The 26,585-nt window shown below is 32.8% G+C and overlaps 3 protein-coding genes across 3 annotated transcripts; 1 reads left to right on the top strand and 2 right to left on the bottom strand.

Moving 5' to 3' along the window:
* Positions 554-6,145, bottom strand: LOC109351871 (shaggy-related protein kinase eta-like). The gene is made up of 12 exons (XM_019593542.1): positions 5,986-6,145; positions 4,453-4,545; positions 3,708-3,767; positions 3,319-3,591; positions 3,146-3,220; positions 3,013-3,069; positions 2,505-2,645; positions 2,334-2,384; positions 2,155-2,250; positions 1,774-1,857; positions 1,413-1,514; positions 554-1,077 (listed from the first exon to the last, which is right to left on the bottom strand). Exons 1-12 carry the CDS (start codon positions 6,085-6,087, stop codon positions 976-978), a joined length of 1,236 nt encoding a protein of 411 aa, XP_019449087.1. The 5' UTR covers positions 6,088-6,145; the 3' UTR covers positions 554-975.
* Positions 7,655-14,678, bottom strand: LOC109351870 (50S ribosomal protein L1). Its single transcript, XM_019593541.1, has 10 exons — positions 13,962-14,678; positions 12,299-12,376; positions 11,916-11,957; positions 11,743-11,845; positions 10,711-10,778; positions 10,579-10,623; positions 10,362-10,469; positions 10,184-10,271; positions 9,554-9,600; positions 7,655-8,017 (listed from the first exon to the last, which is right to left on the bottom strand). The coding sequence occupies exons 1-10, from the start codon at positions 14,556-14,558 to the stop codon at positions 7,940-7,942; spliced, it is 1,254 nt and encodes a 417-aa protein (XP_019449086.1). The 5' UTR covers positions 14,559-14,678; the 3' UTR covers positions 7,655-7,939.
* LOC109352251 (plant cysteine oxidase 4-like) lies at positions 20,812-25,623 on the top strand. The gene is made up of 6 exons (XM_019594150.1): positions 20,812-20,985; positions 22,260-22,470; positions 23,255-23,400; positions 23,522-23,669; positions 24,912-25,115; positions 25,264-25,623. The coding sequence occupies exons 2-6, from the start codon at positions 22,368-22,370 to the stop codon at positions 25,380-25,382; spliced, it is 720 nt and encodes a 239-aa protein (XP_019449695.1). The 5' UTR covers positions 20,812-20,985; positions 22,260-22,367; the 3' UTR covers positions 25,383-25,623.

Below are 26,585 nucleotides of genomic sequence, written 5' to 3'. Positions count from 1 at the left end.
AAAAGAGGGTGACCCCTTTGCCATGGCAGCACATAACCAATCAGGTGCATTGCATTTTTCTGAATGCCCAACTGATTCCTATGGAATTCAATGGTACCCATTTTAAAAATTTATTTATCACAAATGTCTTACATATGTGATTATTGCAGTATGGCAGGTATTAGTACAGGCAACTTCGGAAACGAATGGATATATAGCTGATGCTATCCATGAGGTTGCAAAATAAGGCTATTATTCAATTAGGTACCAGGACGGCCTAGTGTATGATACTCTTTCTCCTCTCGAGATGGCAAGAAAGCAAAATTGTATCCTAGGGATAAATAAAATACATCAGAGGTTGTCTTATTCATGAGCCTAATAAATTGTTGTCTGATAGTGATACTCTTCAGGGTTTTACCTTGCATATTGAAGATCACTACAGTATTATATTTGGCTGTACTCCTCATTTGTAAGGACTGTGCTGTCAGCATTGCATCTCTCTGTTATCAACAAACGAATTCATATTTTTCTCCCGTTATCGACTTTTTGGGGTAGAAACAGAGGAAATTGAGTATTGAACACTAATGAAAATCTGGTTTTACATGAAGAGATTGTCATAACATTACAAAGAACACCGTGACCATGAGTATGTTCATATAAAAAGGAAGACAAATTACTAAGGAGACCCTCCAATTTCTGGTGGCCTCCCCTACCTATGTAGACAAGATTGCTATCATTTAATACTCCTAGCTTTCTGAAATCTGACCAAAACAATGTACAGATGCAGAAGATAAGTATATGCTTTGACTAAAATGAAATACTAGATAGTACACATATTTCCTTGTCATCCCAAACAGCTAGCACGTGTATACATTTCACAGGGGGGGATCTACATATTAAGCTGGAACCCTCAGCTATATTGACCACCAAGAGCCGATCGTTTGTGTCGCTGATCACTAGATCAGTTCACTCGATTGTTTCATTATCTCTTAACATCTATGTATCAGCCGGATTAGGATTAGGGAAGCTGAGACTGGTCTGACGCCTAATGTGCTCTGGGATGAGCCTGTTGATCAGTTCAGGTGATGCTCCAGCTAACTGCAGTCAGTTTTCATTACAGAATCATTAAACTATATAAAAACCCCAGAAGCTACAGTCACCACTAACTATAATAATTACAATGATGATTTGCAGTTTACAAATCGTGCTGCTTTAAGCTGATATCACGATTAACTGAATTGATTGTACAATTTTTTGGTGTTAGATATTTTTTTGCACTTTAAATGAGAAATTGTTACATTGAGTTCACTTGTGTACAGATCATGCAGAACAAATGGAGCAGTTATTAGTCATAATAACACATGGTGAATAGTAAACGATGCAAAAGCCTTGTGTATATCGCAATTAATAAAACAGCCCGATTAAATACATACTTCATGTTTAAAGTTGAAAAGTGGGGGCAATGGACGGCTATTAGGTAGTCGAGCATTCGGCTCACGGAGCTCATCAAAGAAAGGATGTGCACATGCTTCCAGCTGAAACAATAAAAGCCGTTAGTGAGAATTATATCAATTGTGCAGATTAAAACCATAAAAGGCTGTCTACCGTTGTGTAGATTAAAACCATAACAAGCTGAAAGAAATAAGGATCTAGTATAGCAACAACATTGGAAAAAGGGAACATTTTGCGTAATATATTGAATCTATATACCAAGTCTGGTGTGATATGTATGTTTGCCTTCCTTTTGAAGATGAGATAAATGAAAAGGGGGGTATTAAGGTTTGTCCTACTCACCGCAGTGCAGCGAAGACTTGGTGAATATTGGAGAAGCCTTGATGCAAGGTCAATTGCTTCAGGGGGCATTCGCTTGTGAAAAACCTGAACCATAAAATATGGCAATAAATGCATCAATCACCAGCTAATAACTAACAACCAACAACCAATCCATATCCCACCAGGAAGGGGGTTAGCTTCATCAGGTAGTCAATCAACACTATTGGGCTCATCAATCACAAAACGAAACAAAGCAAAATTAAAGCACCCACAAAACTTAGTTGTAATTTGTACAGCAAGTTACTGACATTGAAAATTATATTTTCTTCTTTTTGATCCATGTTTTAAAATCTATTTGCCTTCAGTACATATGAAATGAGGTTGGCTGAGAAATGCCTTTACCTTGTGCCAAGGATGAGCTTTAACCTGAGGGAATCTAAAATCTGTATAATTTGGGTTCATGCAACGAATTTCTTCTCGAGTCGGAGTACCAAGAACCTACAAGAAAACACCTAAATAATGACCTTTCTGCAAACATATACATGCAATCCAAGGTGATTATGACATGGAATAGCCATCACCTTAATTATTTCCACGAGTTGGTCCACCTGATTTTCTCCTGGAAATAATGGCTAAGCAAACATTTGAAATGAAACTATGAGAAGTCAATAAAACATATCTATAAAAAAAGTAGAAAACACATCCTAAGTATGAGCAACATTAGTGCAAAGGTTTTCAGAAAGTTTAAAAACCTGGCCTAGAAGAAGTTCAGCAAGGACACAGCCAGCAGACCAGATATCAATAGAAGTTGTGTATTCTGTTGCACCAAATATTAGTTCTGGAGCCCTGTAGTAACGTGAACAAATGTACGAAATGTTTGCTTCGCCCTTGACCTAATATATAAAACAGTATCATAATACAATCTTAGCATCTGTTGTGATCTAACTGAGAAACTTCGTGAGATTCATAATTGTAGCCTTAATTGACATGGCACACCAATCAACAACTTTACTCCCATTTATTGTTCATATAACTTGAAAACAGATTGGGTTGGAGTCAAGATTCTTAACAGCTTTAACATTTTAATAGTTATTTACTGAAATGCCATCACCGTATTACATTAAAGTTGCATTATGAAAATCTTAAAAGTCCTTATGAATTATATTCATTGGGAAGCACATGATTTGAGTAGTCTACCATTATCATGCTGGTACACAAGCATGAAACAATGATATTTACACAGAATGCAGACCAACATACCAGAATTTTTGCACTCCCGAAATCACAAAGCTTAACTTGATGAGTAAGAGGATGAACCTGCAGTTCATACATCAATCAAGTTCATAATAAATGAAACACCACATTGAGGTAAAACAACAAATTAATGGCGTACCAAAAGATTTTGAGGCTTCACATCCCTATGACAAACTCCTGGTACGGTATGGATATATGCTAGTCCCCTAAAGATCTAAAAATCAAATCCCAGCTCAATTATAATACGGCTTCAAGAAAATAGAGCTCAGAACAGCATACCAAACTGAATTTAAAACAGAGAAAAGTTCATGCCTGATAAGTATATAGTTTCACATAGATGAGGGGCATTCTCTGGTTCATATTATTGTAGTGCTTTAGAACCCGGTACATCGTCTCAGGGACATATTCCATTACCAAGTTCAGAAAAAGTTCATCTTTACTTGTCGTAGAGAAGAAACAGTGCTTCAGAGAAATTACATTTGGGTGATCCATCAAGCGCATTAGCTGAAGCTCACGATTTTTGTACCGCCTGTCCTGCAAGACCTTCTTTATAGCTACTGCCTCCCCGGTCTCCAAGCACTTTGCCTATGTTTCCGGTCAAAAAGGAACCCGGACAGGTGGAAAACAGTGAGATACTCATACTAGACAGCAGAGAAAGCTTTAATACGAATAGTTGTCAGCTTAGAGATTATTGTCCATACCTGGAAAACAACTCCAAATGATCCAGTGCCAACAACACGTTCTGCCATGTAACTGATGGTCTGTGAGCAGTGTCAGAGATGTTATCATAAAAGATAATAAAATATTCGGGAAATTCATAGACTAGATCACCAATTTCAAGCATTGAAAGTTACTACAAAATCATTGCAACAAATCAATATTTTCCAAACCTATACATCTGTGACCGAAAAATTAAGTTGGTGGGAAAACTACTGGACTGGGTTAGGCAATGGGAAAATAAGCCAACCTCTGATTGACAACAAACATTTAATTTCTGGAGACCCGTGAATATAAAAGGTAATATATATGTGTGTGTGTATATATATAGTTATATATATAGAGAGATATGAGAGAATAGTACAAAAGGGGGAGGATAATAAATCCTCAGAATCTAAAGAAAAATAACTAAGCCAAAAATACGAAGAGATCCCCGAAAAACTAAGAACCAAACACATGCAATAAAGCATGCTAGTCTCATTGCAAAACATACTAAGAGAACCCTCTAAAAGAGGTCATGGGCAGAACTCCGCAAGGAGGATAAAAGTAGTTTTATTAATTTGATTTCCCAACCCCGTAATGTAGTTCTAATTCACCCACAAAAGGGAGTGAATCATTAACTAAACAATAATCATTATACACAATTACAGACACCTTAAGAGGATATAAATTGAATTTCTTCCAAAAACTAAAAGTTGAGAAGGAAAAGGGTAAGAAATGTGAACACACCTGTTTAGGTTCACCATTTTTGCCTCCAACTGTGGTGGAGATAATGTGGCCAGTGACTGCATCATTCCCTTCAATGACAGTAGCTGACATATCCTGCAATTTATAGCGAGAAATAGATATTAAATACAGAAAATTTCCCTGATATAGAACTTGAATGTCAGCCTCTTAGTACAACATTATGGATAACTTATTTATTTAATTAACCAACTGTCAAATTTGGCTTATAGCAACTATCATCAACAAATTGATTAAGAAACATCTACTTAACCGAGAGTGAGCCTCGATGCAACGGTAAGGTTGTTTGCCTTGTAACCTAAAAACATCATGGATTCAAATCCTGAAAATGTCTTCTTTGTTAGCGAGGGTAATGTTGTGTACATATACCCTCCCTGTAGGCCACTAGGTGGGAGCCTCGTGTATGGGGTCGTCCTTTTAAACATTCGCTTAACATGGTAACATCATGTATAACATGCACATCACGGAAAGTCACTCATTTAAGAAAGTGTTCTACACTAAGAAAATTGCACATTGATTAAAGAAAGTGTTATACACTAAGAAAAATGCACACATATAGAAAGTAAACAACAGAGATGGATGGATACCAGAACAACTCAATCACAGACAAAAATGTGAAGTTAAAGAAAGGCAAAGTATAAAGACCTTTCTAAAGGGTGTATATACACATAGCTATAGTAAAATTAGGTTAACACAGCTCACAATAGAGCATTGCATACCAAAAAAAACTCCAGTATAAATTATGAGACCATACAAAGCGAACCTAAGGAGATTAGTTCCTGAAGCAAACTAAATAGCTTGAATAACGGTCCACCACTGCTGAAGGAAAGAAAAAGGGTATTTCAAAAAAATTAACAGAAGAATCAGTGCATAGAAACTTAAACAACAATGAACAACACAAGGAAATGTAACATGAGCAAGGAACCCAAGATGTAAATCAAAAGTAAACAAAAAATAACAAATCAGATGATAAAACAGAGTAAAAACAGTTCAAAAGTATATTAGAGATAACAAAGAAAAATAACTCAAAAAAATTAAAAGATAATTGTCGCATATACCTAATCAATAACTGGGAAAACTTTCAGAGTCACGCTCAAATAAGTATACCTAATCGGAATCTCTCACACTCTCTTGTGCCATGAAATCGAAGTACATGGTTCTACATTTCCACTTCCTTTGATTCCCTTCGTTTTTTATCAAACAAAAAGTTGCAAGCTTCAATTTTTAAGCATTAAAAATCTCAACGACAAAAGCATCAACCAAAAACAGAACTAAAAAAAACTAACTTTTCTATTTTTGCAACACCGTTAACAATAACTGTTACAGTTAAGGAAACCGTAAAACCCCTACGATCAGGGGCGTAGTCGCCGGAGATTCAGAAATTTCCCACGTGAAGCATAAAAACCCGTAGATCGCTCGAAACCACGGCGAAAACAAAGCATGTGAGGTAAATCAACGACGATCCAAGTACTATGAAGAAGAACAGAGTTAGGGACAAGAATGGTTGAGCGGAAGTACCTTATCGCTGTCCATGTCAGAGCTCCGGCGAGCCACATCAGGTTGAGGATGTTGCGGTGGCGCCGGTGGTCGGTGGTGCGGCCCCAAAGGTATAGAAGCCATGTGATGTTAGAAAGAGAAACAGTCTCAATTATTTCCTTTGTTTTGTTTCTTCTCTCTCTCTCTTACACTCATTTGATTTTTTTAATCAATGAGAGAGATGGAGAGTGAAGACACGCGCTAGATCAGAGCTGTTGGTTGGTTTGCATGGAAATGTTGATGACGGGAATATCCGGTCAGGTGCGGTTAGGTGCATGAGAAGAGATTCCATTTGCCAGCTGATAATGAGAGCGAGTCAAATACGAATGTGGATGTTTGACTCACTCGTTTATTTCCTTTATGCCATTTCTATTCATTCTGGTGAAGAGATAAACATAGAAATATAATCACTTTGTTGATTTAGATGACATTATCGTTTTTTATTATATCATTCAGAAAAAATATGCATACAGTGATAGAGTTTTTTACATTCTGTACGAATTACACTCGATGTGATGCACCATTAAATGCAAAAAAGGATTTGGTTGTTGACTGCATTTTGGCTAGCTATTCTTGCCTCCCTTCTACTTCTACATAGAGGTAATGTTCATTAAGTCATTCTCACTAGAAAACCATATTTTAAATTAAACTTGTTGAGTTAGCAAGTATTCATATTCATGTTCATAAAATTTATTGGCATTGTTTATTTTTTCTTTTCGTATAAGAAAAAACGTGTAAATTTCATGAGAAATAGACAAGGTCAACAAAATGCATAGATCATAATTTTTTCTCCTAATTATTTTGAAGACCATGTTAACTAAATTTCATGAATTGACTCCAAGACTTCTTTCAAACTCATTCATTTTCCATTTCACAAAATGGGTTCTCTTGTAATCATGACAAAAACATGCAATCCATCAAAAACCCAATAGTTGTCTCAAACTGAGGGGCTGCATCAGTCCAACCAGGCAACAGAAAATGTGATCATGTCTCTGTTCCCCAATCAAGTGAAACTAACACCAATTAATATCAATAGTAATAGTATCATTACATATATATATATATTCACCATTGCACAGAGCCAACCAATTAAGGGTACAGCCATTAAAGTAGGCTCAACAATTAAATTCTAGAAGATTGATATTTGGTAGTAGCAAAGGGAGCAACAGGAAAAGTAGGAAGGTTTCTCCAAATTGAAAAATCATGCTCAGGCTTCTCAATGTATTAAGCGTACCAATTTTCAAACTAAGTTAAGAGAAAAGTTAATATTCTCCAATATAATATAATATGACGGTTAAATCGTGAATTTAGTTTTTCAGTACAGAAAATATATATATATATACTGACAATGTAAGAGATTTTTATACTATCATTGTATCAATCACCGTTCATTTTTAATCAGCATTAATTTTTAAATAAAAGTAATATAAATAAATAATAAATGATGTAATAACTGTATATAAATCTTTACCTAATTAGTGTATAGATATTAGGTTCTTTTCGATATGACTTAGCCACTTTATATTCCGTGAACCACTTAAAAAATAAGGAAAAAAGGTTTTGTTAATGTTCATCCTATATGGTCTCCCAAAAAGTGCACAAGTCGAACCATGATGTTACATTAGAGATAAACCAACATGGCATTAAATCCAGACATTAACAATCAAAGGGTTAGCTCAGCATTACTTCAAAAGAAAAAAAATTCAGTAAGCCATATTTTACAGTTTCAATGAGGAACATGATACCCCAAAAGGTGACCAGAAAATAGATTAAGTTCACAAAAGAAAGCCACTATTCCAATTACTTATTGCCACGACCACGTATATCACATAAGAAACTTCAGAAAATCAATGGTAATAAACAATAACTACGACAAAATATGTCTATCAAAACTTGATTTCAAGATGAAAGCCTGCAACTGCCCCGTCTTCATGGTTCATACCACATGCACTTTCTTGTAGTTATCTGCTGCTTTGGATAATGATTGTATTGAAACAGGTAACCCTGGTCCCATCTGCGTCAATACCATTGCACTTAATAACATACAAGAAAGAAAAAATGCATACAATAATGTGATGAAGTGCACCATCACCGCAGCTAATCATGCTAGTAAAATTTTATGGCCTCTCTTAGAATACTTTGCAGATGGTGAGTTTGGCGCAGTGGTAAGGTTCTTGTTTACTGATATTGAGGTCACGGGGCCAAATATTGAAAGAGCATTTCTGCTTGCAGAGGTAAGGCATGCGTACATCTAAGTTAGAGTCTTGTGTACGGAGCCGCTCTTTATTAGAATAATTTGTCATACCAATACGGAGCTGCCTGTTAAAATACTTTTCACCATTCAGACTTATGTTGTTAGTTGTCCCCAATTTCTCCACACAGCTTACACTCTTCCTAATCAATCTCAAACAAGACTAGACTTCAATTTAAATGACTATTCCCCCTCTCTCTACCCCTTCATATAGCCAGCAAAAATTGCTGAGGTCTTGCTCATTTTTATGAAAATATAACTTCTGCACCATGTATCAGCTCTATTTACCAAGCAATTTCCACCATTTCCACTCCACATTTCACCCGAAATTTGTTCTAACTTCGAAGGTAATTTAAAGTTTTGTTTGAACATCCCTCCTCTCAATCGATATACTGCCCCTATAAAACCTTCCACTATGATATGTACTCAAATCATTTGATACCAACTGTAATTGATACAATCTGTCAGATGCAAATTCAGAGAATTCATGCATCTTAATATATCCGTGAGCTAATAATGAGATTGAAATTGCTTGCAGCAAGCAAAGTGCACAATCCAAATTCCAAAATGAGGTATATTGTTCATTTTTATTTAGTTTGAACTTGATTATCATTAAAATATTGAATAAACTGAATTTGAACATTTATGTTTGAGTGCATCCCTCCTCTCAATTTGAACATTTATGTTCATTTATGCTGAACTAGTGAAACCCAGCTCATCCAAAGTGAGGTGAATAAAAATTTATGGCTGTCTAATATCCTCCTACCGAGAATGGAAATACTCAGGGGAAAATGGGAATCAGGCTACAAAAGAATGTTGTGAGGAGAGTTTGTTTGCAAATATATGGTCCTTTAAAAAAATAGATATTCATAATGCACCAAGTGGCTACAACAACAAAAAAGCATACCAATCACTTGATCAAAGTTCTTGGTTCTTAACTGGTAGGGGTGGGTTGACCTTATCATGGTGTGAGGATGACATTAAAAAAAAAGAGAAGCCATCAGTTATGTTTATCTAAAACATAGAGAAGGCCAAAGATGCTGGAACATACTATCTTATCATATCTTAATATAGAGAAGGCATCACAAATATTTATCCTCCCCAGAAGGTCATTTCTAACAGTAAGTCTTCCATTACCCAGTGTTATCAGAAGGGAAGAGGGATGGAGAGATGAACATACAAATATTCAACATTTATTTCAGTAACACTAATATGAAACAATAGATGCATTACTTTTCAACCTTAAATATATACAATAAAGATAAAAGAATGAAACAAAGAATACAGATTGGAGCTTACCGTGCTGCATATATCAACAGAGAGCACATACCCAGCATATTTGGAAGCTGGACAGCAAAGAAGACGAATATAAGATAATAGAAATAAACTTAGCACATAAACTTGGTGATCATATTACACCATGTTAAAGCAGAAATTAAGCTCTCCAAAGTATTCATTTACCCAAAATAAAGCTTAACCATAAAAAGGATCCCGGATGACAAGAATTGAGTGTATATGTGATACAACACAAGACACAGTAGTATCAAGAAGAAATTAGCATTAATATTGCTGTTTTGACAGAAAATACAAACACTGAAGCACCCAATTAAAGACTTGGCATGTCCATTCCAGATTGGCAGTCTTAAAGGGTTTAGACCCAAGTCATCCAACTACCATTTATGCTTAGTCATTTTACAAGTCACATTGGGGCACTTGCAAATTAAGGCCTTAAACACTTATAAGCAACAATTAGCAAGCAACTTTACTCTTTTTTGCACCCATGTATTACATTATTAGGGAATCTATACAACTCTCTTATTTTACTTTGGCAAAAGGAGGGAGATCACACTGATAAGACATTTCATCTTTTCTTTAAACAAAAAATTAAAAAATTAAAAAGTAAGGCATAAGGAAATGGGTGCCACGTACTCTTCTTTAAGCCAGCAGGCTTGGCAAGCAATACAGCATTCATAAATGCACCAATATTCTCCCGTAAAGACTCCTCTGTGTAGCTTACCTGTGGATATTATTATTATATGCATATGAGGACATGTCATGCAACACACGTAATCCTATTGTAATGAACTCAAAAAGAACATCTTTCTACCTTTCCAACACCCAAATGCAAAATTGATTTGCTTTCCATTTTAAACTCAACACGACCTTGTCTTAGCTCTTTCAACTGCCCACCAATATCACTAGTCAGAGTACCTAGCTGTAAAACATATCAATACAACCAATCAAGGGTTAAATATGATCCATTTATGCTGTGCACTTCAAAAAATATAAACAGATCAAACTTCTTTAAGCATTGACAAACTAACTTTCTTGTCTGGCATTAGTCGGCGCTTTCTAAGATATTGTGCTATCTGCATAACAGTTCAAATAAGCTTCAGAAGAAGAAATCATTAATTTAAATGGTGTTACAAGTACAAAAACACTCAAATTCAAAATACCTTTCCAAGATGAGGTGCCATTCCAGGAGTTGAGAAGCATTTATCAACTTTAAGCTTATTATTACCACCTATAAAAGTACAAGCTCTATGAGATATTAAAAATAATATAAAGACTTAATATTCTTGCTGTGAAAAAGAGCCACTATATTTGCTAAGGCGCTGAAGGAATGTTTAGTATCTCCGCGACATTATTTATGACACTTAAAGTGTCTCTTAACAAAGCTAATGTCATAAATTTTCATGGATGAGAATGTACTGGTGTAGATTCTAGAAGCATGCACATAGACAAAGCAGAAAAATAATTACATATAAGCTTCCATATACCAACAGTGAGCATGAACATGCAGAAGGAGTTGGATATACATCTAAACTAAAGGAAAACAATCATAGAACTAGGGATACACATGGGCTGGGCTAGGTCAGGCCATGCGTTAAATAAGCCTAGCCTGTTTCATTAACGAACTTTCTTTAGGCCCGAGCCTGATCTACTTACTTGTAACAGACTCTTTCTACGCCTGACCTATTTTAAGACTTGTTTGGCCTATAAGCCTAGCCGAAATTTTACTACAATGTGTGAGCAAAGCATGGGAACCATTTTTGGCGAGTGGCGACTATGATTGAGAGTTAGGGTTATTATCTTATTGAGTGAGATGGAGAAATGGGAATTTGTACTCTGAGGTTAGTGTTTTAGGCTTTAGGAATTAAGAAATAATACTAACAGTAACAATAATTTTATATAATCAAACGGGTCAACCTATTGGGCCTAAAGGTTGTTTTCCTTGACCTGGAGGTTGGCCTATTAAGGCAAACAGACTTGTAGCAGAGCCTATTACCTGACCTTTTATTCAAACAAACTAGGCCCTGCCTATGATGGGACCAGGCAGTGAATCCCTGATAGGTCAGTTGGCTTAATGTCACTCCTACATAGAACCAAGAAGTGACAATATGCATTTGCATACTCTCGCTTCACAATGTAGGAAAAGTTATATTTTTTGAACAAGATTAATTGGGGGAGAGAGACCAGTTTCTTACTAGCAACCTCCTCAATAAGCTCTTTGCCACCAACTATATCTGCTCCTGCAGCTTTAGCTTCCTCTGCCTCTGCCCCTTCTGCAAAAACAGCCACACTGACGGCCTGGAGAATATGAATAATTAGATGGCAACCCTACCAATATATCAATTGCTTATTACTCATACGTTATTACCTTAGGAGCACCATGAGGCAAAATCACTGTACCGCGAACTGCCTGACAGAATTGAAACAATTATCTTCCAAGTAAAGGATAATCAAAAGTTTCAAAACAGCATATTATACTTTTATCCAAAACAAACTCGAAAATTAAAAGAAGAATATAACCATGATATGGATGTATATGCACAGAAATTTACAGAAGGCAGAATGATGGAAATTTTGTATATCCTGTTTGATTGCAGTCTTGAGAGAAATTTTCCACAATATTCAATTGAACATAACAATAATATAAAAAATCAATTGCATGGTACTCAAAGAATCACTCAAGCACTACATGTGCTCACACACAAATGCAAAACAGGGAAAGGCAATAAAATAAAATATATTGACATATACCAGTTCTGTTCGCTTTGGATCAATGCCCAATCTTACATGTAGTTCAACACTCTCATCAAACTTCGCCTTTGCACTTGCCTGAAAAATATTTAAATTTAAATATATCAAATAACAATAACTGATGGACATTTCAGGTAAAAAAAATGAAAAAGAATACTGCTAAGGATGTGTGGTAACCCCAATTTAATCAATGACATTAAAACTTATATATAAATGAATGTATCAAACATTAACAAATCAATTAAGCATTTGGGACTTGAAAAACCAATAATTCAGTCAATCAATAAATAACACACATAAATCAGTAAATAGCTGTACAGTATAAATTGTTTCTTTGTTTATGTGAAAAACACTACTAGTAAGGATGTGCAGGACCCTCAATCCAATTGGTGACACCAAAACTTAGATAAATGAATGTGAAAATTTCACTTGTCACTGGAACATTTGGAATTCTAAAAGCCCACAATTTAACCAATCGAGAAAAGAACACTTAAATAAAAAACCATACATTCGAAATTGTTTCTCTGTTTTTCATTTTAAAGTTATCCTAAGAATCCGTCAATTTAGCACTATTTATTATACAGAAGATGCCAACTTCAGATAGAGTGTCTAGGACATGCCAATGGAGTTGCAAATAATGAAGATTTGAATTTCAGACCCAAACAGGGGGAAGATGATTCAGAATATATCTATGACACATTTATCCCTACATACTGAAGAGTAAATACATGCATATTAGCATCTCCTAGTGTATATATAGAGTGAGAAAAAAGCAGGCTGTATTATTATCACAGTCCTTTGCAGTTATTAGTCTCTAAATTGGTCTCCCTTACAAGAAGAAAGTTGATAAAGCAAACCCACACTTTTCCGGCTATATATCCAGAGAACTATCATCAATTCACCAGTGAATGTAGTTTTAGAACTTCATTTCAATAGTAGATACTGCAACTGTTTTTCCAAAATGATACATGTGTATGTCTACATACCTAAAACCTAATTACAGAATTGAAGTGTTCATTCTTACTTCTTAGTCCCCTTAAATGTAGAATTTAAGTACATGTTGCTGTTTGACAAGATGTTGTAACTTTTAGATAGCAAAAGGAAAAAAACAGTAGGTGTTAACCGAGTTTCAACAAAACTGTACGGTGAGCACACACAATTCAATTTCCTTAGAAAATTATACTAGTAAGTATTAACACCAAAAATGAGTCAACATACTAAGAATTGTTCGAAAGAAAAAATCTCCAAAATTCATCTCATCTTGATGATTAGATTTCAGAAATAAGGAATAAAATCTAACTAAGTCATCACCCAATATTTTAATAAAACTGAAAGATAGATGTTTGAACTTTGAACAAATGTAATCTTGCTCGAGAGTAAGCACCACTAATTAATAATTTTTACATAAATTACCAGACCAAGGCTGTCATTTCTACCCAAAATCTTAACATAACAAGAAAATGAACCAATCACCATTACACACCCACTTCTCTTGTATTCCATTATCACTAATGCTCTATACTAAAAATAGAGTCCTAAACTATATCTCCATCCAACATAACACAACCACACCACAGAACCAATAGCAACAAAACTAATATTCTCAACATGTGCATAAACATAAAATTACTAACATCAATTATTTTTTCGATAACCAACTAACCTTGACTTGGCGAATTGCTTCGTTCAAATCAAAAACAGGTGGCTTCTCCTTTTGCTTGGGCTTGATAAGCATAGGAAAAGGTACCTTCATCTTTTCCTCTTCAGCAGCCCTAACAATCTTCCTATGGAGCTTATCCTCCGCCTCAATTTTCCTCCTCTCTATCTCCATTTCCTCACTCCCGGCCGGGGCCTTATCATCAGGAAGCGGCGCCACCTTTATCGGATACGACACCGGCGCAATCGAGGGCCCATCCTTGACGTACCGAATGTCTTCGCGAGTCCAACCCTGCCGGGACTGGGCACCGTCGGCAGATGGTGCCGGAATTTGCGGCTCGCTAGGAGGGAGAGGTGGTTCAGAGGGTTGGGTTTGTTGGGGAGAGGTTTCTTTAGGTTTGACGGGGTAGGAAACGGGTTGGATCGGAACGGAATTGAAGCGCGTGGCGGTGGTGGTGGTGGTTGTTGTTGTGGGTGGAGGCTTTGAGTCAGATTCATTTGAAGAGGAGAGGGATCTGTGAATGGTGAGAGGAAGAGGGGAATGGAAATGTTTGGTGAGATAATGGCGGCGAGTTTCGGAGAGGAGAAGCTTCAACGCCGACATGGTGGTGTGGTATTGTGAGTGTGAAAGTGAGAGTGGGAGTGAATGGGAGAAAGATAGGGGTTTTTGCGAGGTTTGGGGAATGAGTCAGGTTACGAAATATGGGTCGGTAATCCGTAACCAGGTTTGAGTCGCCTAACCACAATTTTGATTTATTTTTTTAATTTTTGATATTATTATATAATATTAAATTTAATTATAATTAAAATATTAATAAATTGTCTTATGGATTGTTTACACATGTTTTCTTCTCCATACAAATCTTTCTCATATTCAAATTTAATCCTTCTTAGTAATCACTTTTAAATTTCTCTCTTGCCATACCAACTCATGTAACATATTAGGCAAAAGTTTAGACATTCAATTTGAGAGTAGAATTTACAGAAGGAGTCAATCACCTACTTCAAAGGGTGACAAATATCTATAGTCATATTAAAAAAAAATATCCTCATATTAAATTTTAGTTATACCTACATATTTGATTAGATGATTTATATGATAGTGTGCTAGAGCTCTCAACAAAAATACAACATCCTATACTGAAAAGGTAAAAAAGCTAATGAACTAGGCAACCTGAGCCCAATTATGAAACAAACTATCACACCAGACCATAATATTGGGCTGAAGACCCAGTGCTCAGTCTCAATATTTTTGTGGCCTTATTTAGAGCAGGCTTTCGAGTCTATCCCATGCTTGGTAGGAGAGCCTCCAATGATGACAACATTGAAGAATGTATCAAGACAATTAAGGTTGGGAACAACTTAAATGAAGAAATATTCAATATCTAATGGGAATGGAGTATCTCCTTGTATAAGGAGATAAGTTATCTCCTCCTGCCAGTGAAATTATGACATGTGTCATGTTTCATCATTTTCTATAAAAATATTTTAAAAAATAAACAAAATAGCACACATGTCATATTTTTACTGACTAGAGGAGATAAGTTATCTCCTTATATAAGGAGATACATTATTCTCATATCTAATATATCATATTTAAAGACAAATATTTTTTTATATTATTATTTAATACTAAATTTTAATTAAAATTAAATTTTTAATATATTGTTAAGATTTTATTGATTGTTTCTATATAAATACGTCTTTATATAAGTCTATCTCAAAATTTGGTTTACTATTTTTGTGCCAGATAACTAAGCTGATCATGACAAATTCGAAATGGAGGTGGAGGTACAACAAGGCATTGTATGTGGTTGGTGAAATTATTGAAAATTTGATAACAATACATATGTGATGAATGTCAACTAAAATTGAAGACTATAGACAACATTACATAAGAAATAATGTCCTATAGATATGATGGAAGATAGAAATTTTGATAATTTTTTAATTTTATTTTTAGCATCATACTTTTTCTATTTTTCTACTCTCATTGGTTGTGTCCAATGATGAGATGTTTGATGTATAACCACATAGGTGCTTCTCTTACATTAATGATTAAAGCTATTGATTGTGAAGACATTTAAAGTTGTATATGAAGGAATGTCTTTGATGTTATACGGTGAGACAATTGCAATTAATTTATCAAAAGATATTGTGAAAGGACAACCTTTCAGGAATATGTATGGATGCCTTATAAGTTGGCCAACCAAATCTATTAAAAGATATCATTTTAATAATACAACATTGACATTTCACTACCCAAACATTTCTAAAGATATATGAGTGTTTGAAATAATAAAGCACCCCCTAGTTTTATAATATTGGTACTATTGATTTGCATTTTTACCAACCCATAAGTTGTAACTATGTGTTTAAAGAGGTCAAGCTAAGCCAAATACTTCAAACATAAGTTTGAAAGAAAAAAAGGATTCTTCAATTAGTCAAATTCAAAGTTTGAGTTTGAGTGGAATTCGAACTTAGTTTATTTAACTTATTTTGATTTTACCTTAAGTGTAAATCAATGAATATAAGAATAAGATAGAGAGATTATAATAGTGAGACTTTATGAGGAGTTATATGGATAAAATAATACAATAATATTGTATCATAAATTACATTTATTCACAAAAATTTCTAAGGCATGGCTTTATCATAGGATAAGAATTACACAATATTTTTCTTTAACACAATTATTATTAACTACATCGAATTCATTAATTGAAACAGCTAATCTTCTTTTCTCTTTCTTCAAACAAATTGGTGATATATATCACTGTTTATAGTTCATAAAAAGTATTTCTAATTGGTTGCACAAAAATAACTTTTTGTTGAAAATTAGTTGTACTCATTAACTACTTGTAATGAGAGAGAGAATACACATGATTTGCATGGATTTGAAATCAGACAACACGTTTCTCAACTTACGTAACTGAACTTGTTAGACAGACAAATGATTACCACGTCATTATTACTAATATGTTACTTTTGTGGGTACATACTAATATGTTACTCTTACAACATAATTAATGTAAGTATTATATAATACTATAGTGTTGACATGAATGTCCCAAAAAAAAGAGTGTTGACATGAATTATTCAATTTTTATATTTTCAATTTGAAGAATTATAATGTGTTTTTATATTGGGTGTAGTTTATATTATAATTTTTATCTTTATTATAATATTCAATTTAAGGTAATAGAGGTGATTAATATATTAGTGGTGATTATCTCAAAATATATAATTTTTTCATAAAAATTAAATAATGTTAAGAAAAAAATATAAAAGTAATAATTATATTATGATAATAGTTATATCATATTTTAACTTTATATATACTATAAATATAAATATATATTATATGTGAATCTCATTATAGAATAATTATATGTCTTGTTTTTTTAACTTGAGCACCTATAGGAATTTTTTTTATTACCATTTTTAAGAATTATTATATTGTTCATTTATTTATTTTTAGTGGAAATATTTTGTTTATCTTTGAATTTTTTTAAAGTGTTATTTAAGTAGTGTAAATCCCTACTAATTTCGGATAAATTAAAAAGTCAAATGTTTGATTCTATCATTTTAAGATATTTGTTGAGAATGATAACCGCAAAATCCCAAAAAAGATTATTTATTTATTTATCCATATTTAAATGGATACATTTTGAAAATATGAGGCTAAATCCTTATATTTGAAATAGAGAAAAAGATATACGCATAGTGTATGAGTTTTATACACTATCATTGTATCATTCATTATTGGTACTTAATTATTGTTGACTTATAAAAAAAAGTAATCAAAATGAATAGTAGATGTCAGAGTGCATGTGCATAAATCTTAATACTGTCGGTGTATAGATTTTACACTCTTTAAAATATTATCCTTTATTTCCATTTGATTTAGCAATTCAATAATCCTACCCCCACTCACTCTTTTGTTCAATCAAACCCATAGATTTTAAATGATAAATGCTTGTAAATCCCATGTTCCATTCTATCATTTTCCGAATATACTATTGTCCTATAAATAAGCATTAAATACCCAATGGTGACAATAAAAACTCATAACATGATCGAAAGCCACTTCCAGAAAGTATCTGCTCGACTTTTGAATAACCTGATAGTGGTATAGCTCCAAAAGGAAGAAAACAATTTATAACTTAACTTTTCCCTTTAGTCATATAACACTTTTCAAGTTTTCATTTTATTCGAAGTAGTGTGTATGTTGATCACATTCTTATTTTATGATATTAAGTATTAAATTTGTATTTTTATTTTAGAGGATTAGAATATTTTTATTGGATATACTTCATGTTATAATTTTTGTATATATCATAATATCCAACTTAAAGTGAGATAAATTAATTATAATTATCTAGGATTATATGGTTTTACTTTATAAATAAAAAAATATTAAGGGCAAAATAGGAAAATAGAATCATGGTAATTATTTCAATTTTTAGCTTTATATATAATATAGATATAAATAGATATGTTAATCTTTATATACTTCGAAAAATGTTTTGGATTGATAATTTAAATGTTTTTAATTGTTAATATAACATTTATCAATTAATATGCAAACCTGACCCCAAACAATGATAAAATGTGCCAACGCCAAGGTGCACTATAGTGGGGGACCAATTTAACAACACTTTATTTGAATATTCCCATTCTCTATTTTATTCTGTTTGTGTTTATTTTTGTAAATTTTATTTTCTCATTTTTTTTTTGCGTGATGCCGGACATTAACAATATTTTGGCGAAATCTTTGTGTTTGTGAGGACCAACCTTTATTATGTGCCATACACCTTGAATTTGTGAGGACCAACCTTTATTATGTGTTGAACAGTATTAACTTTTAAATAAAGTTATACGTGTGAATATCACGGTGATAAGATTGTACCCCATACTACTTACATGTTAAACTATATTATTGAATATTAGCATTATTTATGACCATGATTATTTTTTTCTAAGTGTAATCAAGGTTATCCTCACGGTCAAGTTAAGGGATGAGAAATTGATGTTTTTGGATGTGTGTATGATCGCTCTCACAAGTATCGTCCACGTGATTTGATAATAATGATGAATAATTAGAAATGACAAAAATATTTGTACTATTTGTACTTACAAAAATAGTTTAGGAGTGAGAATAGATATCACGGTACCTTCATATTTTTAAATTGTTATTAATTAAATATTATATGTATTACACTTTTTACTATTATTTCATAATTATATATTATCTATTTATTTTTTTCTATAATTTTTAGTTATTGAAATAAAATGATAAAATAATATGTACATAAATTTTATTATTCATATAATAATTATTTTATATATATTGATCATTACAAAATATACAAATATACACATAAAATTAAAATATATTAGATACCCACACAAATTTGCTATACTATTCAATCGTTCCATCCCCGTCCATCTAACATTTTAAATTTCAATGAAAACTCAAGATTGTGATGATAAAGATGGAATATCCAATAATAATTTGAATTAAAATTTAATATTATTATCTATATCTATATTATATATAAAGGAAAACGATTTGTAATTATTATGGTGTAATTTCACTTTCATATTTTGTCCTTAAATTTTTTAATTTCTACAAAAAAAATCATATAATCATATGTAATCACTACCAACATATTAATCATTTCTCTAACATTTATACTTCTATACTATATATAAAGGAAAACTTATTATAACTACCTATATATAATATAACTATCTCATGTCTATTTTTCCCTTTTAATTAACTAAAATTACAATATTTTCTCATATAATATAAAGTATTAATGAAACTAGAGTAAGTTACATACACCAAAAATATCAAATCTCTAATATAATTTTTCATAATATCACAATTCATTTTCATATTTTTTACCACCAAAATTATAATAGCATGTACATTCCATACAAAAATACAATAAAATGAAATATATAATATTACGAAATAAGAATGTGTGTTGGCAGACACGAAGTATTTGTCCACATACTAATCATAATAAAACAAAAAATTATATATAAAGTATCCCAAATAAAAATATAATATAAAATATACTTAACAAACAAAAATTCTAGTTGCTCATAAAATCAACGCACATTAAAAAGAGAATTAATTTTTATTATTAAAAATTAAAAAAGTTAAACAAAAAAATACTTTAAAAAAGCAAAGGTTGGCATAGCAGGCTTTCTGACGGTTATAACTTAACACATTGACATAAAGGCTAAAAAGCAAGCAAGATAACTTTTTATGAGTTTTATGCGAAGTTGTTTACAAAAAAAAAAACGTGAATTTTATAGAGTACTGTCCCACTAGAAGTAAGTCCAATTTTTTAAATAAATAATGATAAGTGTAATTAAGTTAAATAAAATATGATATATTATAGAGATAAGTTCATATAATATCCATTCAATATATTTTTATTATTTTTGGTTTATTATAAATGCATCAATAATTCTAATGAGATATTGTTTGAATCACTCTTATATTATATTACAACAAATAATATATTTTATTTAACTTTATTATATTTATCACTCATTTTTATTTAAAATAACACACTTATTTATCACTAATTAGATTTAGTATAATATATTTATAAAAATTAGGGGTCCAAAAGTGGAAAAATAGTATAGTATCACTAAAACTGTTGCTGGTGTATTTTACTTTTAACTTAAAACATGGACAGAAAGGCTAAAAAAAAGCAAGCAAGATAACTTTTTCTGAGTTATGCGCAGTTGTTTACAATAAAAAATGCATTTTTATTTCAAAAAATAATAAAAATAAAACAGGTACAGAGTTATAAATTGATGACGTGTCCAAGATCTTCTTTGGGGTCCTCTTCTCTTTTCTCTTCCTTCCTTCTCCTTATGCCCATTATAGCAATCCCTCATTCCATTCTTCTATTTCTATGCACTCTCATTTATCCACTTTCACCTTCTTCATCAACGCCACTATGATCAATTATCTGATTCTCCTTCAATGATGAGTATCTCAGGTACCTTGCTTTCTGCATCTTCTATCCCTTTTTATTTTTTGGGTACCCCTCCTTTCTGTTGGAATCTAATACCCCATTTCAGATTTTGATCCAAAATCTAATTTTTATGTGCTTGATAGCTTTTTCAGTTCACCCCTTTTGTTGGGTTACCTTCTGTTTTTCATTTTGTTAACTGTTGTGTGAAGTGTGAACTCGAAGCTGGTTTAGTTTACAGTGTGTGGCTGTGTGATTTTGATATGTCTGAGAAAATTGAAAACATAAGTGCTTTACTCTTGAACTATCACATTAATTCATGTAGTTTCTTGGGTGGAAATTATGCACGAATGAATGGATTTGTTTTTTGTATCTGGATAGCTTGCGAGGTTTGCTTAATTTCAACCTAAAATGGACGCATTTCCGGGACCGATGCATATGAGAAGAGAAAATATAGAGCAAAATGCTAGTGAATCTAGTGTGTTTGGATTAGCCATGGACCAACAACAACCAAACCTTAGTGGATTAGGAGGGGTAGATATCACAGAGATTTTACAAAGTCTTACTATCAAATGTCTAAAACAGCCTTCACGTTTAATCCGGACTGAGAACCGACTATATATAGCATCAAACACATATAGTCACTAGGCAAGTTTTAGCCACGGATTAATAATCAAGTATATGCAAATTTGGTTATGTATAAAAGAAATGCATAATTGGTTAACATTATGATAGATCATAATGAAATTAGTCCTGGATGGGTTTTACTAAAAAACAATTTTAAGATAACTTGTTTAATTTGGATTGCGACAATGCTTATAAAAATTGCATTTGCATAGTAAATTACAAAAAGAGCATGAAGTTATTTGTCATTGTCTGTTAATAATATTTGTTGAGTTAGTTTTACAGGGGTGAAATGCCAAAAATTGTGATTGTTATTAATTCAACAACCTTTTCAAATAAGCTTAAAACTTCTAGCTTATCTAAAAACCACATTTTCATAATTTAATCAAGTTTAAACATGTCAGATCAAACGCAAGTCAACCTTATCCTTACAAAAAAGTGAAAGCTGTTCTGAACAAAATCTATCTAACCTGACACTCTCTTAATGTCTTGTAATGAATTGTTGGCATCCCAGATGTTTATATTTGAAGTGGAAATCATTTCTATTTGGCTATGCTATTGCTCCTTACTTGTTCGATAGATGCATAAATTATAGTATCAGCAAAGGAACAGATTATTACCATGTAGATTAGTTACCGTTGGTTTGATTCCGAGACTAAAATACAGTTATTTTCCAGTTGTACGTCCAATCCATATTGCGATCGATAAGCAGCTTACAAGGTGTTATCAGCTTGCAGAAATAGGGTCCTTGGTCTGAGTAGATAAGTTGGTCACAGGTTTACAACATGCCATTTTATATACAGAGACTTTATAGGCTATGCAGGACATCCTTTTCCCCAGATGGACCAGTGTCAGAAGAAGCCATTGAAAAAGTTCGGGAGAAGTTAGGTATATTTCTTGCTTGCTTTCTTTATAAATGCATCTTAGAGCCAACTCCATAGTATGCACGATGCAGAATGATGGAAGAAAATTTTGAAGGTGTAAAAAAATAAATAGTGCTGTATCATGGATTGTTGTGTGCTATGATGCTTTATTTCTTTATTTCCTTGCTTCTTCTTAATCACTTACCTTTGTGCTTTCATTAAACCACTGTAGGGTATTTTTCTTTTTGAAGGAGTCACATGTTCAAATTTAAATTTTGAGGGACAGTAAATAAGCATGCTTCTGTTCTTTCTGTTCTTTATCTTTTTAAAGGTGGGATATGAGTTACAGTTTTCTCTTAAATTTCAGGATAAATTAATAAATACAATTTTTGTGGTAAACCTCATTTCTATTTGTTACTTATGAATTTACAAGCTGATTATTTGTTAATCCCTAATGAACCAGATCATCCTTTTGAAATATATCCTTTGCTAATTGATTGGTTGTCCATTTTATTTTTACTTTTGTGTAAACTGTTTTTTACTTGTTAATTTAGATAATGAATTCTACAGATACAGGTCTATGTTTTAGATAATGTATGTTCAGGTTGTTTTTTGATCATTCTTAATATTCCTTATTCATGAGACAACTCGGCTGCATTCTTTAGTAAACGACAAATTACCATATCTTACTTTTTGGCCCCTTATGATTCTCTATGTTAGATAGATTATTTTGATCTTCTGGGCTTCCCACATAGTAGTTTTTCTTCCATTTGATACTTTCTTATTAACCTTTAATATAATGTCCACAGACAAAATCAAGCCATCAGATGTAGGTCTTGAACATGAGGCACAAGTGGTTCGGAATTGGTCTGGTTCAATGCTTGAACATAATGAGAGCCATCAACCCTTGCCAACTATTAAATACTTGCACTTGCATGAATGCGACTCCTTCTCCGTAAGAAAACTCTCATAACTCAATATCATGTTTATTCACACAACAATTTTTACAAATTTGGGCCTTAAATTGGTTATATCAACAAAAGCTTGATTAATATTTTTTATTTTATTTTTTGCAGATCGGGATATTTTGCATGCCCCCCTCGTCTATCATTCCTCTTCATAATCATCCTGGAATGACAGTGTTGAGCAAGCTTTTATATGGTTCATTATATGTTAAATCTTATGACTGGATTGATGTACCTGGCTCCACTGATCCATCTGAAGGTCTGTTCTCTATGGCTTTGCTTATGTTTATGTTGCCCAATCCAGTTTTCAGTTGCCTTTATTTGCAAGGGAATGTGGTGTGTCCTTCCTTGTCTTTGCACTGTCAAGGAACACTGTCACCATTCTTATTGAAGTAGGACAAGATAGTGTATTACATTAGGCATCACCAATACACTTATTATGATGTCTCACTAAAAGCTATAGAAAATATATGGTGAAAGAGCTAAAACTGATGTGAAACTATAAATTGAAGGTGAAATAAAGGATAAAGTAGTAAAAATGAATATTTCGTGGTTACTCATATAGGGTTCTGGAATTGTTTGTTTAATCCTCTTAGCCGTTCTGGATATATATATATATATATCTATTGGGGTTACAAGGCAATAACCTTACAGTAACTCCAAAAAGATTCTAGGTACCATCTTGAATCTCTTAGGTTTATACAACTGGGTTACAAAATTCAAATCCAAATCACTAGAATTCCGGGATTTTCATAAAAATAATAACTATCAGAATTATTAATATTAATCAGGAATATAAATTGACAATGATTATCTACAATAATCAAGAAATGCTTATGAGAGACCCTCTTTTTTTGTCATAAATTTTTGCTAAACTCGAAAGGTCAGAGGTTCTAAGTCACAAGCATAGTTTTTAGCTTTTCTCTTTTTAGGTTTGTCAGTTCTAAGAATTCTAGAGTTTGTTCTGGCTTAAATTTCTCTTTCAGTAAAGTCAGTTTCTATCCATTTGTTTCGCTTTCTGTTTATGGAGTAATTCCCTAGACTCCCCACAATGGTATAAGTGTTGTCCTTTAAGCCACTGTTTTTTGGTATGAAATGGAAGTTTCATTATTGAAGGTTTAGTATAAATCTTTCCTGCAAGACCAATATGAAGTGTTGTGCTTATGCCATAACTGGGAATTACTCTAGGCTTGCAAAAGTGCAAATACTAAAGTGAAACTTATCTTCAACTGTGTGGTCTGGATGGGATGTTAATATTTGACCAGCAACCATCTTAACTGAATATTTAGTTACAATTAGACCATGCACTCATATGAACTAGTTATTAGTAAAATCTAAATAAGTATTCATATTGTGTTGTGATATATTTTATGCATTGTATAATGCTTTCTTTCTTTTAATCAAACTTTCTTTATTTTGGGCCCTCATCTCTAACTCCCTCATTTGAGAATTGGCATTGATTAACCTGAAACCAAAATTTGTGAATATGTGTGATTGACAGCAAGACCTGCCAAGCTGGTCAAAGATAGAGAGATGACGGCACCGAGTCCTACAACAGTTCTTTATCCCACAAGTGGAGGAAACATCCATTGTTTCAGAGCCAGAACTCCTTGTGCAATCTTTGACATATTGGCCCCACCTTACTCATCAGAATATGGAAGACACTGCACTTACTTCCGCCGATCCCAAAGGAAAGATCTTCCAGGTAATTTGAGTAGACTTAAATGGCGAAATTGTGTCCGATTTCCCTAAAGGTTTAACTTAATTATACTCGGCATCACTCTTGATTCAGAAGTTGCACTCATTATATGTTAACCATAGGATACTATTGTCAATATTCAATTGAATTGCAGGTAATCTTGAGTTGGATGGAGTTACAGTTTCTGACGTGACTTGGCTGGAAGAATTTCAACCTCCTGATGACTTTGTGATCCGAAGAGGGCTCTACCGCGGTCCAGTTATTAGAGCTTGAAAACTTTTCTTGTTTGATGCATTTTACACCAAAAGGAATTGGCTTCTTATCTTCATTAGGTTATTACAACTAAGGGAATTGTGGAATGTGAAATAATTATATTCTTTGGCTATGTCAGCTAGGCATTTGGTTTGTACATATAATGCACTACCGTAATCTATTTATATAGACTTCAGCTCATGCTACTATATTAGTTATGGAAATGTTTTAAGGGAACTTATGATGAGTGACCCTATCAAAATTTGTTTGTTTTAACCGATGTCCCCGAATCGTAATCTATTTATCAAAATTTGTTAGTTTTTACTGCTAAAGCGTTGGTTTAGTGGTGCCCCACTAGATCATTGAGATAATCAAAAAGTCAAATGTTCGATTATTGAGAACAATATTTGTTAAGAGATGCAACCACGTATCCTGAAAGAGATTAGTTCTTAACCCAAAAATCGAGGAGGTATTATTAGTAGTACAAAAAAGAGGGTAGTATGACCTTAGTTTAGTGGTCACGGGTTTTAGTAACTATTAATACCTTCTTCTGTTTGGAAGGTAAATATGTGTTCATGTCATGATCATACTCCAATTAGTGAGTGTCTCGTGCCCATTGAAAACAAGTATGCATGTCAAATTCAATTGATACACAGCAACATACTAATCAATATATTCACGCCATTACTAATTCAAAATATCCCAATGAGTTACTTAAATTTTTTGATTTTTCAGGATATCTTCATCCTTACTGGACTTGAGATTAATTTCTCTGGAACAAAGTATGGTTAACACTTAACAATAACGTTTTTTTTACAATATAGCAATATGATTAATTTTTTTTGTACAAGATTAAAGACAAACTTATTGTACAATTAACATTGTGGTATATGGTTTCAACTTCTCTCCAAGTGGTATCCATATGGCTTTATCCTTTTGTCATTACTTAAAAAAATAATTTACTTACCATAGCAATCAACCCATAGTGGCTAGTTGCTTACATTTTAATTTTATAAAAAACTAAGTAGAAGGTAGTGTAAAATCAACTATCAAACAATCCCATATTTTGTCTTTTGAAATTTCAACATGGTCCACTTGGTTAAGCCAATCTAGTTTTGGAAACTAGTTAATAACTAAGTATAACTCAATCAATGCTAAGCTCTTGTAAAAAATATTCTAGCAGAAGTTAATTACCAAGTTAGAGAAAGTAATCTCTTGCTGTTT

This window comes from Lupinus angustifolius, chromosome LG07 (assembly GCF_001865875.1).
Source record: "Lupinus angustifolius cultivar Tanjil chromosome LG07, LupAngTanjil_v1.0, whole genome shotgun sequence".
Classification (NCBI taxonomy): domain Eukaryota; kingdom Viridiplantae; phylum Streptophyta; class Magnoliopsida; order Fabales; family Fabaceae; genus Lupinus; species Lupinus angustifolius.
The sequence above is the reverse complement of the archived record's forward strand: the minus strand, read 5'-3'. Positions and strand labels throughout refer to the sequence as shown.

Bases quoted from the DNA above. Each gene is read 5' to 3' on its own strand.
- LOC109351871 (XM_019593542.1), bottom strand. From the start codon at position 6,087: ATGGCTTCTATACCTTTGGGGCCGCACCACCGACCACCGGCGCCACCG. The intron at 3,592-3,707 runs GTATGGACAATA...CCGGAAACATAG, and splicing joins CATTTGGAGTTGTTTTCCAG to GCAAAGTGCTTGGAGACCGG. The intron at 2,646-3,012 runs GTATGTTGGTCT...TTTATATATTAG, and splicing joins TCGGGAGTGCAAAAATTCTG to GTCAAGGGCGAAGCAAACAT.
- LOC109351870 (XM_019593541.1), bottom strand. From the start codon at position 14,558: ATGTCGGCGTTGAAGCTTCTCCTCTCCGAAACTCGCCGCCATTATCTC. The intron at 9,601-10,183 runs GTACGTGGCACC...TTTGCTGTCCAG, and splicing joins GCCTGCTGGCTTAAAGAAGA to CTTCCAAATATGCTGGGTAT. The intron at 8,018-9,553 runs GTAAGCTCCAAT...GTATTGACGCAG, and splicing joins CTGTTGATATATGCAGCACG to ATGGGACCAGGGTTACCTGT.
- LOC109352251 (XM_019594150.1), top strand. From the start codon at position 22,368: ATGCCATTTTATATACAGAGACTTTATAGGCTATGCAGGACATCCTTT. The intron at 23,670-24,911 runs GTCTGTTCTCTA...TGTGATTGACAG, and splicing joins CTCCACTGATCCATCTGAAG to CAAGACCTGCCAAGCTGGTC. The intron at 25,116-25,263 runs GTAATTTGAGTA...ATTGAATTGCAG, and splicing joins CCAAAGGAAAGATCTTCCAG to GTAATCTTGAGTTGGATGGA.